We start from the raw sequence: 16412 nt of genomic DNA, 5'->3' as shown, positions 1-16412 counted from the left end.
AAGCTTAGAAATCAGAAATCAAGTAGCTAAGCTTTAAAAAACAAAAACACTCACTGCAACAAACAGTTTTCTTACAAAAGTTAAAAGGAAAGCTAAAATTTAAGTTACCCAAAGCCACAACCAGTACACATTTGCTATGACAGTTCCACAGTAAAGTTATTCAGACAAGACATGTTTTCCCTTTTCCCCACTGACTGTTGTCAAATTATTTCAGCACCTACATACTTTTAGCCTAAAATCGGCCAATTAGAATATTTATAATAAAAGGAACATATTGGCCTTACTTCTCACATAAATAAGAGGCTTTTTTGATAAGCTGGTACATAGATGCTTTATTTCTGATGTTAATATGGGTCTGTACTGTACGCAAGATTCATACATGAAACAAAGTTTGTAGTAAAACAAAAAACTAAGCTTAATCAAGGCATTTGTTGTATATCTTGTCAAAACCTTAAAACAAAAAACGGAGTATTATACATGTATTCAATTTTCATGCATGTTTGGCTGCTACATGTACAATCTACTTATAAACTGAAAAAAATGCAAATGCACACAACATTCAAAAGATAATAAAAAGATGCCTGACATGTCAAAGAGTAAAACCTTCTTGCTAAAGCAACAAAGAAGCAGTTAACTAGAAGATTCAACCAATACCAACTCAAAATTAATACTACTTATCATAAATCTATTTTTAACCATGGTATTGGCAGCTTTGGTGCAACAATTTCTACTAAAAAAGTCCATGGAAAAATCCAGCTCCTGGCATGAAAGGATTGTAATAGCTATTTAATCCTTTATGAATTCACTTTGTACTGCAAGTAGCATTTTGCTTGTGAAATCTATTGCTAATTATAAATACAACAAGACCGCCACTGCCAAGGAATTCTAGTTGGCTCCTCCTAATTTGACAAGAATGAGGAATAATCCTGGCACAAAAAGGATTTTCAGATTCCTATTTTACAGGATTTTCTGCTGAAGTGTTTATTTGATTTGAAAATTGCTGAAAGTTTGTAATGCCAACAGCAGCTAGGCATTTAAATGCTCATTTAAAATGGGAATGTGGAAGCCCTGAACTGTTTTTAAAAAGTATTCCAATAACCACGCAAATTACTTTTCTTGTACCACACACCAGATGTTGAACTTTTGGAGTTAAAAACCATTTTCTATCATTTTTGGTATTGCCTGGTAGGATTTTTGCTACATCCTGCATAGCAATGGTTGATCTCATTAACCAGAGAACCAAACATCATTTTTCTTTTGTAATTTTACATACAGTGCATATGATGCTCGCTCTTTCCATCTCTCATAGCAGCAAGCCGATTCTGCTATTATCTATAGCAGCACATCCGGGAGTGGAGAGGAAGAGAGTGTCTGAATTATAAATAGCTACAACTACAGTGTACAATTCTATTTACCTGTCAGTATTTGTTGATAGCACACCATTATAAATCTGCAAGAAGTTAACTACATAAAATATCTACCACAAAAGCAAACAAGACATTCCTTCAAAACAAAACAAAACAAAAAGGAAAAAACCATAAGTGCAAATACCTAAAATAGGCAACTGAAGCAACTGTTGTAACCTGTAAAAGTTTAAATAAGGACAAAGATTTTCATAAATAAAAGAATGCTGACTTCACAAGTTTAGTGTATATATGGTCAAACTTCTAAGTGCAGATAAGACTGTTTTAAGAATCAAGGTGCCAAGTTTTTTTAAAAACATGTAATAAAATGAATTCATTTCTAGTTTATGTATAAGGACCCAAACACTAGGTCACATACTAGGTCTCAAGCTCCCAGTCTAAATATATTAATTAAAACAAGTTATTGGAATCACTGTATAGTACAGGCATACTGTATAACTACTTTGTAGATCAACATGATTTAAAAGTTATATAGTGCAATCCTTAAGTAGATGCAACAAAGTACAGATTTGTATGCTTTGTAGTATGTAATTTTGCTGCTATTCTATACTTCAAAAAGCTAAAACTTGTCCTTTACCATTTTTACTGTTATAACAGGAAACAACATTGGCTTCTAGACAACCTGCATATACATAAATATCTATTAAGCTTTAAAAAGGAAAATAAATTATAAACACATACTCCTTTCCAATTTACAAAAGTTTCCCTGTTCCTACCTACTGTACAATACATTCAACAATGGTCTCAGTTTCTGAGACTGAAGAAAATACTGATGCTTTACACTAATGTGAAACTTAATTCACCCTTTTCCTACTTATTTCTAGTACCATTTTCAAATAAATAGTTAACACTGTAGTTAAATTTCATAGTTTGTGCAGCATACCAACAACTAGTAGTGCAACTTTCTATCCTTCCTTCAGGCACCTTTGCGTTGTGTTTCTTTATAGGCTAGAAAATTTGCTACAGAAGCAACTGAACACTTAAGCAAAAGCACATTCATACAGTCACATGTTGTTCATCCAAAAAAGAAATGGTAAGGACCTGTAAACGTACCCTACATCAAAAATGCACTAATAGGAAAGTAGAAATTTAAGTCATTAAGAATAAATATGAAAAATTAAGATAAAAGTGTGTGTTGACATTCACTGCAATGTTCTTTACTGTTTTTACATTTTTGTTTTTTGAAATATTAAAAAAAATTCTTTGCAGAATTGCTTATGCTATCCCTTACTTGACAAGGGCCAAACCTTTGTGCCTGCCCTTTGTCACTTGAAAGAGACTTAAGATTTCCTTTTGAAGTCTCTCTCAAACTAAAGACTTCATTTACATGTATTTCGCTCAAATCTCCTTCAGTATAGAGTTCATTTCACGAGGAAAGAATGGCCATCAGTTGCAGAGATAATCACAATATTAGAGCCCTTGAAGTGCTACTGGTAGCTGTATATGTGCTCAAATATCTTCTTGCTTGTTCAGTCATGATAAGTTGATCTTCTGTTTTTCCATAAACAACAGCTTCCCATTCACAATTTGACTGTATTAAAAAAAACAAAGTTTGGGTTTTTTTAAATAGTCAATATGAAATATTTAAGAAAATAGTAATTAGGATTGTATTAAAATCAGTTTACATATTAACTTTTAAAAGAGTATATATAATCAAATTCAAGTCAGGGCCACATTTATTCTCCAGTACTCTGTATGCAAGTTCTGGGATAAAGCTTACCATTTTTATACCTGTAGTGTATATATGCTAGATTCAAAGTTTTGGGGCAACAGAAAACAAGTAGCAAGAAGTATTATTGAATACATTTGCTTCAATTAAGTTTGACTAATACTAAATTCAATGGAATTCCCATTTATCACACACAGTTCAAGTTTCAGCAGGCAGTAGAATGCAGTATTCACATATATCTGGAGAAGCAAGGAAAGTGAAGGCATTTGAAACCTGAAAAGGATGAGGAATACAGTACTTTTATAGAACAGAGCTTGAAAATTGTAAAGGAAGGGACTGAAGATATAATCTGGGTCCAAGGCAGTGGTGGTGTGCTATCAATACTGAAGTGAAGAATGAAGGAATAACCAGCCCTGCCCTTCCCACGGAAAAGAGCCCCCCAAAAATAAAAAATTCCAAATACTATGAATATGTTCAAGGAGTCACGAGGTAAATCCATAGCATGCATGACCAGGGTGCCATCTCAGCAAGACAGTAGTAAGCACTGAGGAGAGGGTCAGGGCCTGAACTCCACTACAAAACACAATTAAGTGCCCAAGCTCAGGGTTGGATTAAGGCACTTTGCAATTCACTGCCATGAACCAATACAGCTTGCTATCTAAGGAAGGAAGTAGTGGTGACCCTTTACACAGCTAAAAGGGCACTGGTTAGAGCAGTCAACAGATATGCGAAACCTGCTTTCCTACATTCCAGGACAGAAGGCTATATATAGTCATATTACTGGGCTAAAGTATTCTGAGTTGGGTATCTAAACATGCTTGTTGAAGCTGTTCTATTTCACACACACTAAAAATCCAAAGGGAAGGACCCTAAAACAATAATTTTCAACCTTTTTTCATTTGCAGACATCTAAAAAGTTTGAATGGAGGTGTGGACCCCTTTGAATTGTAAGTGTGGATATTCACATACTTTTGATTGATCATGGTCATCTTTCATGGACTCCTTAAACATAGACCTCTTCAATGCAGACCACAGATTGAAAACCACCACTCTAGAACAGTGGTTCTCAACCTCATGAGACTCAAGACAGCCCTCTGAAAATGCCAGCTTTTAGCTTTCACTTATTTTTGACTATGGAAAAGCAACAGCTTTTATTAGACCAACTAAACAGTTGCAAAATAAAAGATATTGCCTCTACCCAATGTTTTGTCTGCCTATGCCCTTAGACCAACATGGCTACACTCAACATCCCTGAAACAGTATAGGTGTTTGCACATTCAACAGTGCTAATATTGAACTGCATTCCACAGCATCCATAAAATGATCTCACACCACCCTGGTTGAGAACCACTGCTCTAGAAAGTAGCAGTTAAGATAGTCAGTAGGTTACTGTTTCTAGTTCCTCTCAAAAAAGCAAGCAATTTAGACCTGGCTGTCCCACATCCTAATAGCCTAACCATAGGGCTACTGGGAGGTAGTTAGACATGTCAGTCTGATATCAGGTAGAAGGCAAGGTAGGAGTGCACCTTATGGATTAACTGAATCAGAGATGAGCCATCTCTAATTCAGTTAGTCATGAGGCTATTGAGAAAGAAAGCACTACCACCACCACCTTTTCCTGGCTATACTTTAAGGTCTGAGCATGCCTAAAAAATTTGATGCTTGGCACTCGGGTCCATTTCTGTACACATCTAACAACAAAAGTTTGTAACTGGAGCCTGGACTTTAGGAGCCAGCAGCCACATCTAGGTTTTGTAAATGCCAGTGGCATTTTAGGCACATAAATCTGACAAACGTTCCCTTTGTGAATCCAGCCCCAAAGTGTTTTAATTCTACCAACTAAACTGTAAAATATCAGAAGTTAATATTAAGTTAAAAGTTTTCGAATTTAGAGATGGAATAATTTTCAAAGGGCAAGTTAACAACTTGAAAAATAGGGAAGATGGAAATACAGAAATATAGATCCAAATTAAATAATGGTGGTAAATATATATTATTAAATTTAAATCATAATGTAGTCTAAGTTAACAAAACAAAAATATCTTGAATCCAGACCTGAAGAGACTTTTCCATTTTGATATTTTTTGAAGTGCAAGCATTCAATTTCTTTTTAATTACTGCATTCACTTTGTTTGCTGAGCTTGTATCCTGCTTCTCTGGCGTCAGATTACATCTGTTGTCATGTATTTCCAACAATGGTATCATTAATAAAGATGTAGTAAAGGCATTTTCTGACTAATGTAAAAAAAAAAAAAGACAAAAGGAATGGGGTAGAGGAATAACAGTTAATATTCTGTAAAAAAAAATAATCTTTAACTGTTACAAAGAAGACTGGACAACAAAAGCAACTACATAGTTGAGAGAATCAAATGAGTCCAAGATATTTGGGAAAAATATATACATATTTCTTAATCCAGCATATTATACACTAGGATCACAGGAAAATAGGACTGGAATTGACCTCTTGAGGCCATCCAGCCCAGACAGCTACTCAAGACAGGATCATCTCTGACTAAACCATTCAGAAGGCAGGGCAGTGTGTGGAACCTTACAGACTACCTTGTTCAGAGAGTCAAATGTCTGTCTAACCTGCTCTTGAAAGTTTCCAGGGATGGAGATGCCATAACTTTACTAGATAGTGGCTAAACAGTGCAACAGGCCGAGTCAAAAAGCTCTTCCTAATCTCCAATCCAAATTTCCTCTGCTGCACCTTCAGGCCATTGTTCTTAGTCTTGTCCCTAGTTATGGATCCACCTTACAGTACTTTCATCTAGTCTGCATGTCTTTAATTAGTAAAGGAAATAATAGAGTAAATGTCATGGGGGACAGTGTCAAAAGCCTTGCATAAAATCAAGGCACATCATATCCACTATTCATTCACGTCACCTTATTAAAGAAGGAAATAAAATTGGTAAGGCATGACTTGCTCCTATTGGCTGTTCCGTATTACCTTGTTCTCTTCCAGGTGCTTCAAAACAGATTCCTTGCTGACCCATTCCATAATTGTTCCAAGTAGTAAGGTCATACTGTCTGCTCTGTAATTCCTTGGATGCTCCTTCTTACCTTTCTTAAAGAGATCCCTTCAAGTGCAAACTGGGACCTCACCCATCCTCCATAAGTTCTTAAAAGTTGACAGCCAATGGCTTTGAAATTACCTCTGCCAATTGTTTCAGTATTTGAGGGTGTAATCCATCCAGCCCTACTGACTTTAAAACATCTAGCTTCTCTAAGTAATCCCCAGCCTGTTCTTCCACTGCTCTATGCCATTTCCCTTCTTCCCTATCTTTCCTACCAACTGCACTTGTCACTTGCCAGTTTACTTTATTTGTGAAGGCTGAAGTTAAAAAAAAAAATGCATTAAATACTTCAACATTCTCTGCATCATCACCAGCTAGACTGCCTTCTGCATTCCATACGGGACATACATTTTTTTTGATCTTCTTCTTATTTCTGACATGCTTGTAGAATTCCCTTTACTAGAACTACAATCTGATAAAAAATGAGTTGGTAAAAATTACTTACTAGCACTAATAGCATGCGCCCATTCCCACCTGGAACAATGCCTCCTTTTTTAATAAAACCATGCCATGACTTTAGTTACATTTTCTTTAAAAAAAAATGGGATCTATAAAGCTAATTGATAAATTGTGCCATAACTAGAAAGTTATAGAATACAAGCCCTGTCCACATTGACCGTTATACTCCAAGGGTGCCTATACATGTGCTGTGACGCATTCTAATTAGAATGCATCAAAGCAGACTTGAATAACCGAGTCTGCTGGACCATTCGAATAAGAATATTCAAGCGTGCCTCACCATCATCTATATTATGCATCCTGCATTTCAAAATGGCCATGGAGACACTTTAGATAAAATTTGAATGACCTTTAAAGTGCCCCTGTAGCCATTCTGAAACACAGAATGTTTAATACATGTGATGCTGCAGCATTTTAATTAGAGCAGCTGTCCAAGAGCCACGCTAATAAAAACATGCCCCCACCATCCCAGAGCATGTGTATAGACACCCTAAAAAGACTAATACTAAACAATACGATTAAACTCACTTCTTTGAGTGGAGTTTTTTCAGAAAGATACTAGACTTACAGAACCAAACAAAAACTGTGCATTTTTCCTCCACTGTGGACCCTCTGTACACTTTCCAAAACATGATTTCCATCCCCCCAACGACATACCAAAATACACTTGGGCTGTTCTACATGGTAGCAGCAGCAGTACAGCATGCTTAGAAGAATTTTAAGGCACCCCAAGGTGTTGCAGCACCCTGGTTGAGAATCACTGGTCTAGACTCACAGAGGCACCTCAGATAGGTCTAAGGTACAAGGCAACTGCTTGCAGAAATATATCACCTTAGTTCAGGGGTGAGCAATTAATTTTGGCTGGAGGACCACTTAATGAATTTTGGTGAGCCATTGAGGGCTGTATCGGTAGCCCAGCCCCTTGACAGCTGCCCCACCCCCTGGTCACCACATTGGGACCAAAAGTTCTGCCCCCTAACCCCTGACCTTTGCCAGTACAAGTCCTTCCTCTTGCCCCCTGGAAATACCCCTTTTGGCAGGGGAGGGTTGCCATCTTGGAACCAGAAAAAACCAAGTCATACTCTAAAAGTCCAATACCTACCATAGTTTAATTTTATTATAAAAAATATATTTGTCATGATTTGTGTTTGTGTACTGTATATAGAGCATTGAATAACAACTCAGAAATGAAGTCTTACTCTTGTATACTGTGTGTGTACGGTGAAGTGTGGGGGGGTGTGCGTGCATGGTGGGGTGTGCGTGTGTGTATAGTAGGGTGTGGGCAGGGTGGCTGTGCATGTGGGGGACATAAGGTATGTTGTGGGGGGGGTGTGTGTGTGTATATATATATATGTGGGGGGTTGTAGGGGATTCCATTATGGGGCAGGGTGTGGGTATGTGAGATTTGTGGGGTGTGAGGGAGGGTATGGGGACCCCCCTCACACATGGATCCCAGCCTCTGTGCGTGCTGGCGCCCTGTGACACATGGCTCCAGCCAGCACTGTGCATGGGGGCAAGAACCTCAGCCAGCCCAGGCTGCCTGTCGCGGGAGGTCCGCATGGCACGCCTGCAGTTCCTACACACACGCAGCACTGGAGGAAGCCCCACGCTGAAGCTGGTTGCCTCCCCACCCCGCCACAGAAGTCCCGAGACTCCATGGGGAAGCAGGGGCCAGGACTTCCCTCCACTTCTGGCCAAGTTCTAACACCTGTGATGACTCTGCTGATCCACTGCATCCAGTAGTACAGACCCTGCATCCCCTGCAGGGTCAAGCCCCTAATACATGAAATATTTTGCCATATTTTTAAAGACTGACCTCAAAAGTTACAACGTCTCCCCCTCATTCTTATACAGAAGAAAAATGAACCTTTACCTTCAGAGTTTTTAGTACAGGTTCATTGACTAAACATATTTTATTTACAGTTTAATAGATTATACTAAATTTAGACCTTAAGCCATGCTGTATTAAATTCAAATTGCATTTTAAGCTGGGGGGGGTTGGGGGAGTGTCGTTTGTTTGTTTGTTTTTTACAGGAAAACAATTATAATGTTTTTAAAAAATGGATTTTTAAATTGTTTTACTGAAATAATCTTTTTTTTAAATCTACTCTGGAACAGAAACACCCTTGGGTGCCTGGTACCTGGTGGCATCTGCAACATCCAATTTGAATACTGAGGCTCCATATTCAATTCCTGGTTAGAGGTAGGCAACTAAGAATGCAAATCACAAAAAAAAAAAAAAAAGCTGAGTAGGGAACCACTTAAGTTAGTTCACAGGTTATACAAAGACTTTTGTGCCTTCAGCTCTACGCCTCTTATGGAATTAGACTCCTGAACTCCATCCTGGAGTTGGACACAAACTGGAACTGAAACTCTGGCTACCCCACTGCTAGTTAAGTGCCCTAGCCTCTACACTGGAGGGTCACCCATTCTTTCTGATTCAAAGAATATTTAAGAATTCTATCCGAAGTGGAACAGTTTTACCAATATATTCAGAGTGTTCTGAGGTGGGGCTCTTTGGGGCTAGGGCATAGCATCTTGGAAGTAGATATAGATTCAAATCCCCCAGTCAGAGAAAGGATCTGAACTCAGGTAAGTGTTATACACTTTGAGCTCCTACATAAAGGGAACCTGCATCACCTACCATTAGGTGCTATAATGTTCATGGGGCTAGATATCCAGGCATCATGTTTTTATCAGTCCCTGCAAGTATAATAGTGTGCAAACACCTATTCCATATATTCCAAAAGGAGCTTCAGCATGTAATGGGGTAGAGCAGCTCAGCAGCATCAGGATATGCACATATACACCAAGAAAAATTTAAGCACTCACAGGGCTTTACCAGTAGACAGTTAAGCACTGAGAAAGGTTTAGGACCTGCAGGCTTAAGTAGAGGAGTGTTACAGATGAATACGTCCAAGTATTAAGAACCTAAACAGAGCATTTAAATGCACAAGTCTCCCTTCTGAATCTAGCCACAACATACCACCTGGATCTCAAAAGGCATTTCAACAACCCAGGGACAGTGACCTGCTTTAGCTGTGGCAGGTTAGTGTTCTATGTCTCTGGGCAATACACCTTGTAGTTGTGTGACACGGTTGACTGTCCACTTTTAGGAATAAGTTAGAGAAAGACTTGTATGATGATTTGGACAGAGATGATCCTACTCAAGCAGGGGGTCAACTAAGTAACCTCCAGAGGTCCCTTCCAGCCCTACTTTTCTATGATTTTAAAGTTGATAAAAAAATAAATGGAGCATTTGTTTCTTTTTATTACAATTTCTCTGAGCTGTACTATTTACCGGTAGACCAACCTGCACATCCAAACCATTATCTTCTGTGAAGAGTTGGGCACCAAGTTCTTCTTTTTCCCATGGATCCAAGACCAATGATTTTCTGACTTTCTTACTAGAAGTGTGCTTTTTTTTTTTTTTAAATAAAGAAAAAATTGAAGTTACTATAAAAGTTGCCATTTTCCTATCTACACTACAGTAGTTACTGCAACATTACCTCTTGCTTGCAGGTTTTATAGACAGAGTCATCTTCTTCCTTGAGGAATATGTCTGTTCCAGTTTCCTCTTTTAAAACTTCTCTGATATCTTCTTCCAAGAAGGCAAGTGGTTGCGACTAATTTTAAGTTAACATGGGGAGGAATATAAGAACACAAAACAGAAAAATCAGTTACTAGTTCACCACATAAGCTATATTCATTTAGATTACTACAGACAGTATTATATATTTTATGGAAGGTGAAAAATCTAAGGGAATTACGAACAATTTAGCATGTACCCAATTACTGCAGTTCATCTTTTGAAGGCAGAACCAATTTTAGAATATCATATTACTCCACAATGTTTTTTTAGCTATATGCAATTAAATGTAAAGTAAAGCAAGATAACTCCAAAGAGGAACCTTTCATATCAACTACAAAGTCAGTCATGGTGCCTTTGGTTAAAACTTATTTTCTTCCAGCCAGATCATATTATTTGGTAACACAAACTATTGTAATGTTGCCTTCAAAACTATTTTCAATTGGATGCATAAATTATTGGACACGCATGCAATTTTGTTTACTATTTCCCAGTACAAACTACACCCAGATGACTGGGATGATGCACCTAAAAAAAAAAAAAAACAAACAAGCCATCATGCTACAAATATAAGATTGCTGTAAGGAAGGAATTTGTATAGATGCTTTGACAGTATAAAAGACCCTAGTCGACATAAAACAAAGCACAATTTCATATAACCATAAACAGATGCCCCATTCGCATACCAACAAGAAGAAAATTCCACTTAATGCCAGAATTTCACTTTTTAACTAAATCAGATATCAATATCAAAAAAGTACCAAGCTATTTTTTGTTTGGTGAGAGACAATCTACAGTGAGGGTAACAAGCGTGGTGCTTAATCTAGCACAAAACCTTAGCTACCTTCTCTGTTTGCAAGAGGAAAAACAGTCAGTCAACATAACTAGACTGCAAAGAGGGTCACAATAGGAAAGCGAAAGTTTACTTAATTCAAATTGTTCCTGTGCATTAGCATACAAGAAGGCAAAACAATAAGAGCAGCAGAAATAATTCATTTAAAATAATTGTATGAAACTATGAATAGTCACAGCAGCAAAGAGAAACCACCCACAACCAGAAGAATCAAAAGCAACCACAAAGCCCTATGCAGAAATGTCAGTCAATCTCAAACTCCGAGTGTTTAGAAGCTCTTAGGTTAGTTTAAAAGACAGACAGACCAACCGACCAACCTAAAGATGAAAGACACTGCACGTCTACATATAAAGAATAGCATTGGGAGCAAAGTACAAGGACCAAATTCTAATCTAATCTAATTCATAATCTAAGGACTAAATTCAAGCAACATGAGGGCTGAACTCCTACAGACTTGATGTTGTACCAGTTTACATAAGGGCTTGTTTTCAAGGTAGAAATGTAACGGTCTCCTAAAATACTGAAGACACCTACATGCATGTATACTACCCCCAAAGGTTCATTTGTTATGAGACCATCTAATTGGAAGAAAAACACCTGTTTACCCCCTGCCTAGAAAAGGGGTTTGGTTCTAAAACAAAAAAACCCAAAGCATTATAATAAAATATTTTAGATTGTGCTATTACCACAGGCTTAATTCAAAAGATATTACTTAGTGAGAGTTCTCTGTTTTCATAGATTTCATAGACATTAAGGCTAGAAGGAACCTCGTCAGATCATCGGATCCAGCCCCTGCCCAAGGGGCAGGAAGTCAGCTAAGGTTAAACGATCCCAACAAGATAGGCATACAAATGTTTCTTGAAGATATCCAGAGTAGGTGCTTGCACCATTTCTGGAGGCAGCCTGTTCTAGGCCTTGGGGGCTCAGACAGTAAAGAATTTTTTCCTCATATCTAGCCTAAAACGGCCTTGCAAGAGTTTGTGACCATTGGACCTTGTCATCCCCGGGAGTGCTCTGGTGAACACGCGTTCCCCCAGATCCTGATGCACACCCCTTAGGCTGCCACTAAGTCATTCCTGAGCCTGCGCTTCTCCAGGCTGAAGAGTCCCATGGCTCACACCCTCTCTTCATAAGGCCTGTTCTCTCTTGCCCGCTGATCATGCGCGTTGCTCTTCTCTGGACTCTTTCAAGTTTCTCCACGTTCTTCCTGAATTATGGAGCCCAGAACCGGATGCAGTACTCCAGCTGCGGCCTCACCAAGGCCGAGTGCAGCGGAAGGATGACATTTTGGGTCTCTCTCGAGATGCATCAGTAGATGCAAGCCAGAGTTTTGTTCGCTTTGCCTGTTGCGGTATTGCATTGGTGGCTCATGTTCATCTTGTGGTCAATCATGACCCCCAAGTCTCTTTCAGTCATGGTGCTAACGGGTGTAGCACTGCTGAGCCTATAAGTGTGATGCAGGTTTTTATTCCCGAGATGGAGCACCTTGCATTTCTCCATATTCAATGCCATCAGGTTTTCATCCACCCACCCTGCAAGTCTATCAAGGTTGGCCTAGATCACCAACCTATCCTCAAGTGTGGACACACTTCCCCAAAGTTTGGTGTCATCAGCAAATTTAGCCAGTCCGCTTTTGACACCAGTGTCCAGATAGTTTTCAAGTAATATCAGAACAGAGGGAAAAAAATTTAAATCCTCAGTCAAAGAATATGGACTGAATGAATATGGGAACTAAGCCTCATAGTGATACAACCAACACATGAGTACAGAAATTGGTCAGGCAGCATGAAGAAGCTGGCACCATTGCTGCTTCATACTATATTAAATTCTGGAGATAGAGAAGATTATTCCAGCTCCATTTATTGAGCTAGCATCTTTCAACAGTACTAAAAATTCACTACTATGTTGGTACTAAGGCTCACTTTGAACTCAGTATTTTGTAAATTAAGACAGCATTTATACTGAGGGGAAATAAAACAAAACTAAAAAACCAATGAATGTCACATACCACAATTTTGAGGGGGCCATATTTTTTCTCCTGAGCAGCTAAAGCATTCTTAAAAGGAGTTGGAGTTCTTGGTGTAGTACCCAGCAGAGACCTTCTAATTGTTGGAGTTCTAAAACTAAGCAAGCAGAGAAAGATGTACACATTAACTGTTAGTGTTGCTAAACCAAAGTTACATGATAAATCTGAAAATTAATTGTATTAGACGAGCATTTTTAAAAAGCTTCAGATTTTGACTGCATATCTGTACTGTATATTGAATAAACAAGGAAGTAATGAGCTATACCAGGCATTAAACCAAGTATATCTAGATTAATTTAAATTTAGTACAGTGTTAAAAAGGTAGAGATTTAAAGGATATAATTTTGTTAGTTAAATCAAAAAGAAAAAAAGGCCAACTTATGTTTGCATACAAAAAACACATTAAACACAGCTATACAGTTTCAAAATCTTGCTTTTATTTCAACATCACAGCCTTAAATATAAACTTACCCTGCATTTTCTTTCTGATCTTTCGGTGTCATTTCCTTGTGGAGAGGAGTTGTGATAAGGAACTTCTGTCCACAAATTGGAGTGGATGTAAATGCAGGATTTTCAAGGTTGAACTGTTCATTTCCAGAGCATGTATTGAAAAACTAAATAAAGATAAAAAATATCCAGTAAATTAATTTACCATAGTCTCCTATGCTGTTGCTCAAAATAGCAACTAATAGTTTTATATGTGATTTATCTAATAGTTTGGTTTTTAAATTGCACTCTACACTCCTATGACCTAAAGTGTGGTCATTTTACTACTGGCACTTGAACTCGTTATGATCTAGAGCCATGGCTATGTCCAAATCACCACATTTTATGGAAAGAAAGGTGTAGTTTAACCACCTTGTACTATGGTGATAGTCAGTCCAAGAAATCAACAAGTTTTCCAATCTTCAAAAATCTATTTCTTCTATTTTAAAGGGTTAACAGGTCTTTAAAAAAATATGATAAAAGAGGTTTCCTAATGCACTCAACTAAGCCAACATGTAATTTATCTTCTCAATCCTGACTTCTGAAGTTACAGTCAAAGAAAAACAAAACAACAACACACACAATGCAATACAATGCACAGCAAAATGGGTATTACCTGTGATGGGGAAAAGGGTAGTGTTTTCACTGGTGTTTGTTTTAGTGCAGCATTGACAGCATCATTAGCAAAGCCATCATTCATTTCATTCACTGGCGACTGTCCAACTCTTAATCTTTTTTTCTTCCTTAGGATTGTAGGAGGAGTGCTGAACTTGGCTATAGTAGGAGGTGGAGAAAGAATCGCCTCCTCTTCTCCACTGCTACTATTATTTTTTTTCCCATCAAACATAACACTAACATTGAACTGGCACTCTGTTGCCCCTTCATTGTGCTGAATCCGCATTAATTTTACTGGAGCAGGCTTAACAGGGGAGGTAGCAGCTTCTGAAAGGTCAAAGCTGGTAACATCACTCCAAGCTACTGGATCCTAAGGGATAAGGATAGGAGACATTCAGACAGGAAAGAGGCTCACATTTGCTTTAAATTTTGAATTACATAAAAATGATCCCAAAAAAAACGAACAAAAAACAAACGAAAAAAAAAACCCAAAAAACCCCCAGTAATTTTAGGATCTAAAAGTTGCATTCATAACATTTCAGGTCAGCAAGTTTCTCTCGATATGAGATTACAGGGTACACAAGACTTTTAAACCATTCATAATTCACTGGAAGAATTCACATTGTTGTTTGGTATAACTTTTCAAACAAACAAAAAAAAGATGTAAAGCCTTCATTTATACTTCATTCTCTACCTGTCCCCACATTCACCCTATATTTTTTTAATATACATTACAGGTCAGGATAGAAGCAGTATGATACAGCTGATACTGCTTTCTTGGTTCTAATGACTAAATATAAGTCTGGTAATGAAATCCAAGTTGCACATTTACATTTTATAGCAGGGCTTATAGTTTAAAAGCATTATATTCTGGATAAATTATTTTCCCTATAAGTATAGGGAAAATCCTAGAATTTTACACAAAGATGGATAGAGAGCTAGATAGAGCTTTAAACGCATGACAGCTAACAAAGCAAGGGCTCAATCCGAGTGAAACCATAATTAACAAGAACTATATAAAGTAATTTAAATGCATTTTATGTACTTGGCACTTTAACTGGTAATTCACAACATTTAATATTCAAACATTACATCTTTATTGAAAAAAAGAGAAGCAAATGTTCACACATATCCAGACTTACAGATTCAATAAGCTCTAGTGTTTCTGCAAATTCTGGAATAGTCTGTAAAGATGACAACACTGCATTTGCCTCCACAGCCAAGTACTTGGTTGGTGAATTCTGCTGAAGGGAAGCACCCTGGGCTTCATCCATGCTATAAAACTCGCCTGTTTGTTCCCCAAGGCTATTTAGAGTATTAGAGACACTGTCTTCCATGACGAAGCTTCCAGACCAACTGGACAGACTTGCAGTTTGCTAGAAGTATAAAGAAACATATCAATCATTTATTGAAGTTGGATATAAATCTGAAATTGCATGTTGCTAATAAAAGTTTCATAAAACTCACTTATGGACAGATTGTTTTGGATCCAACTAATGCTAACATTCATTTATTATTCTCTAGTGCAGGTACCCTGCAATCATTTTCTTCATGTCAGTAATCTCTACCTTCTCCCACTAAAAGTACCTTTGGCATTAGGTCATTATATCTTGTTATTTCACACACAACATTTTTTCTCTTATAAGATGTATTCCTTTATCTTCTAAAGATTCATAAATTAAAAACATTATGCACAGTTCATTATAGCTTGTATTCAAAGGTAATCAGTTATGTATTTCCCCTACTCCTGAGCAAATGTACCAAATTATCTGCATATTTCAAAAGATAAATTCAGATTAAAAACAGGTCTAGTCACCCTAGCAGCAAGATCAGATTTATGAGTATAGGTTAGTAAGAAGTGAAATACATTATTGTTAAACTATTTTGCTGCATTACTTACAGTGCAAGCAGTAGATTTTCACTTTTGTTTATAGTCTCCTTGACTACCAGCTTCTTACGCAGCAGCAAAACATTGCAACGTTTACACAGAAATATGAGAAACTGATCAGATGAGTTCCATCTAGTACAGTATCTGACAGTGCCCAGAAACAAAGGTTTCAGAAGAACCCTACATTATGCAACTAATCAGTTCTTACTCTCCCTGCCTCCTCCTCCCTTTCCCCCAGCTACCCAAGTATCCTGACGTATAAGAGAACACCTTAAACCCTGAAGCATGCAATTTATTCATGGGTGAAGCTTTAGAAGAGGTGTAAC

General features: G+C 37.6%; 1 protein-coding gene across 4 annotated transcripts in view; it reads right to left on the bottom strand.

The window, feature by feature from the left end:
• Positions 1–304: 304 nt before the first annotated feature.
• MYBL1 (MYB proto-oncogene like 1) overlaps positions 305–16412 on the bottom strand; it is a 39274-nt gene continuing 23166 nt past the window's right edge. For 2 of the 4 annotated variants that reach the window (XM_059724031.1, XM_019498701.2), the window contains exons 9-16: positions 15341–15574; positions 14200–14568; positions 13569–13711; positions 13080–13194; positions 10139–10255; positions 9931–10047; positions 5149–5328; positions 305–2955 (exon numbers count right to left, since the gene is read on the bottom strand). In XM_059724031.1, the coding sequence (XP_059580014.1) occupies positions 2827–2955; positions 5149–5328; positions 9931–10047; positions 10139–10255; positions 13080–13194; positions 13569–13711; positions 14200–14568; positions 15341–15574 (1404 nt within the window). In that variant the 3' untranslated portion in view covers positions 305–2826. The remainder of the gene's footprint in view (positions 2956–5148; positions 5329–9930; positions 10048–10138; positions 10256–13079; positions 13195–13568; positions 13712–14199; positions 14569–15340; positions 15575–16412) is intronic. The other 2 variants (XM_006261999.4, XM_014606808.3) reach the window with 2 other exon arrangements.

The sequence above is a fragment of the Alligator mississippiensis genome, chromosome 3 (genome assembly GCF_030867095.1).
Source record: "Alligator mississippiensis isolate rAllMis1 chromosome 3, rAllMis1, whole genome shotgun sequence".
Lineage (NCBI taxonomy): Eukaryota > Metazoa > Chordata > Crocodylia > Alligatoridae > Alligator > Alligator mississippiensis.
Note: the sequence above shows the minus strand (reverse complement) of the source record. Positions and strands in the feature narration are given on the sequence as shown.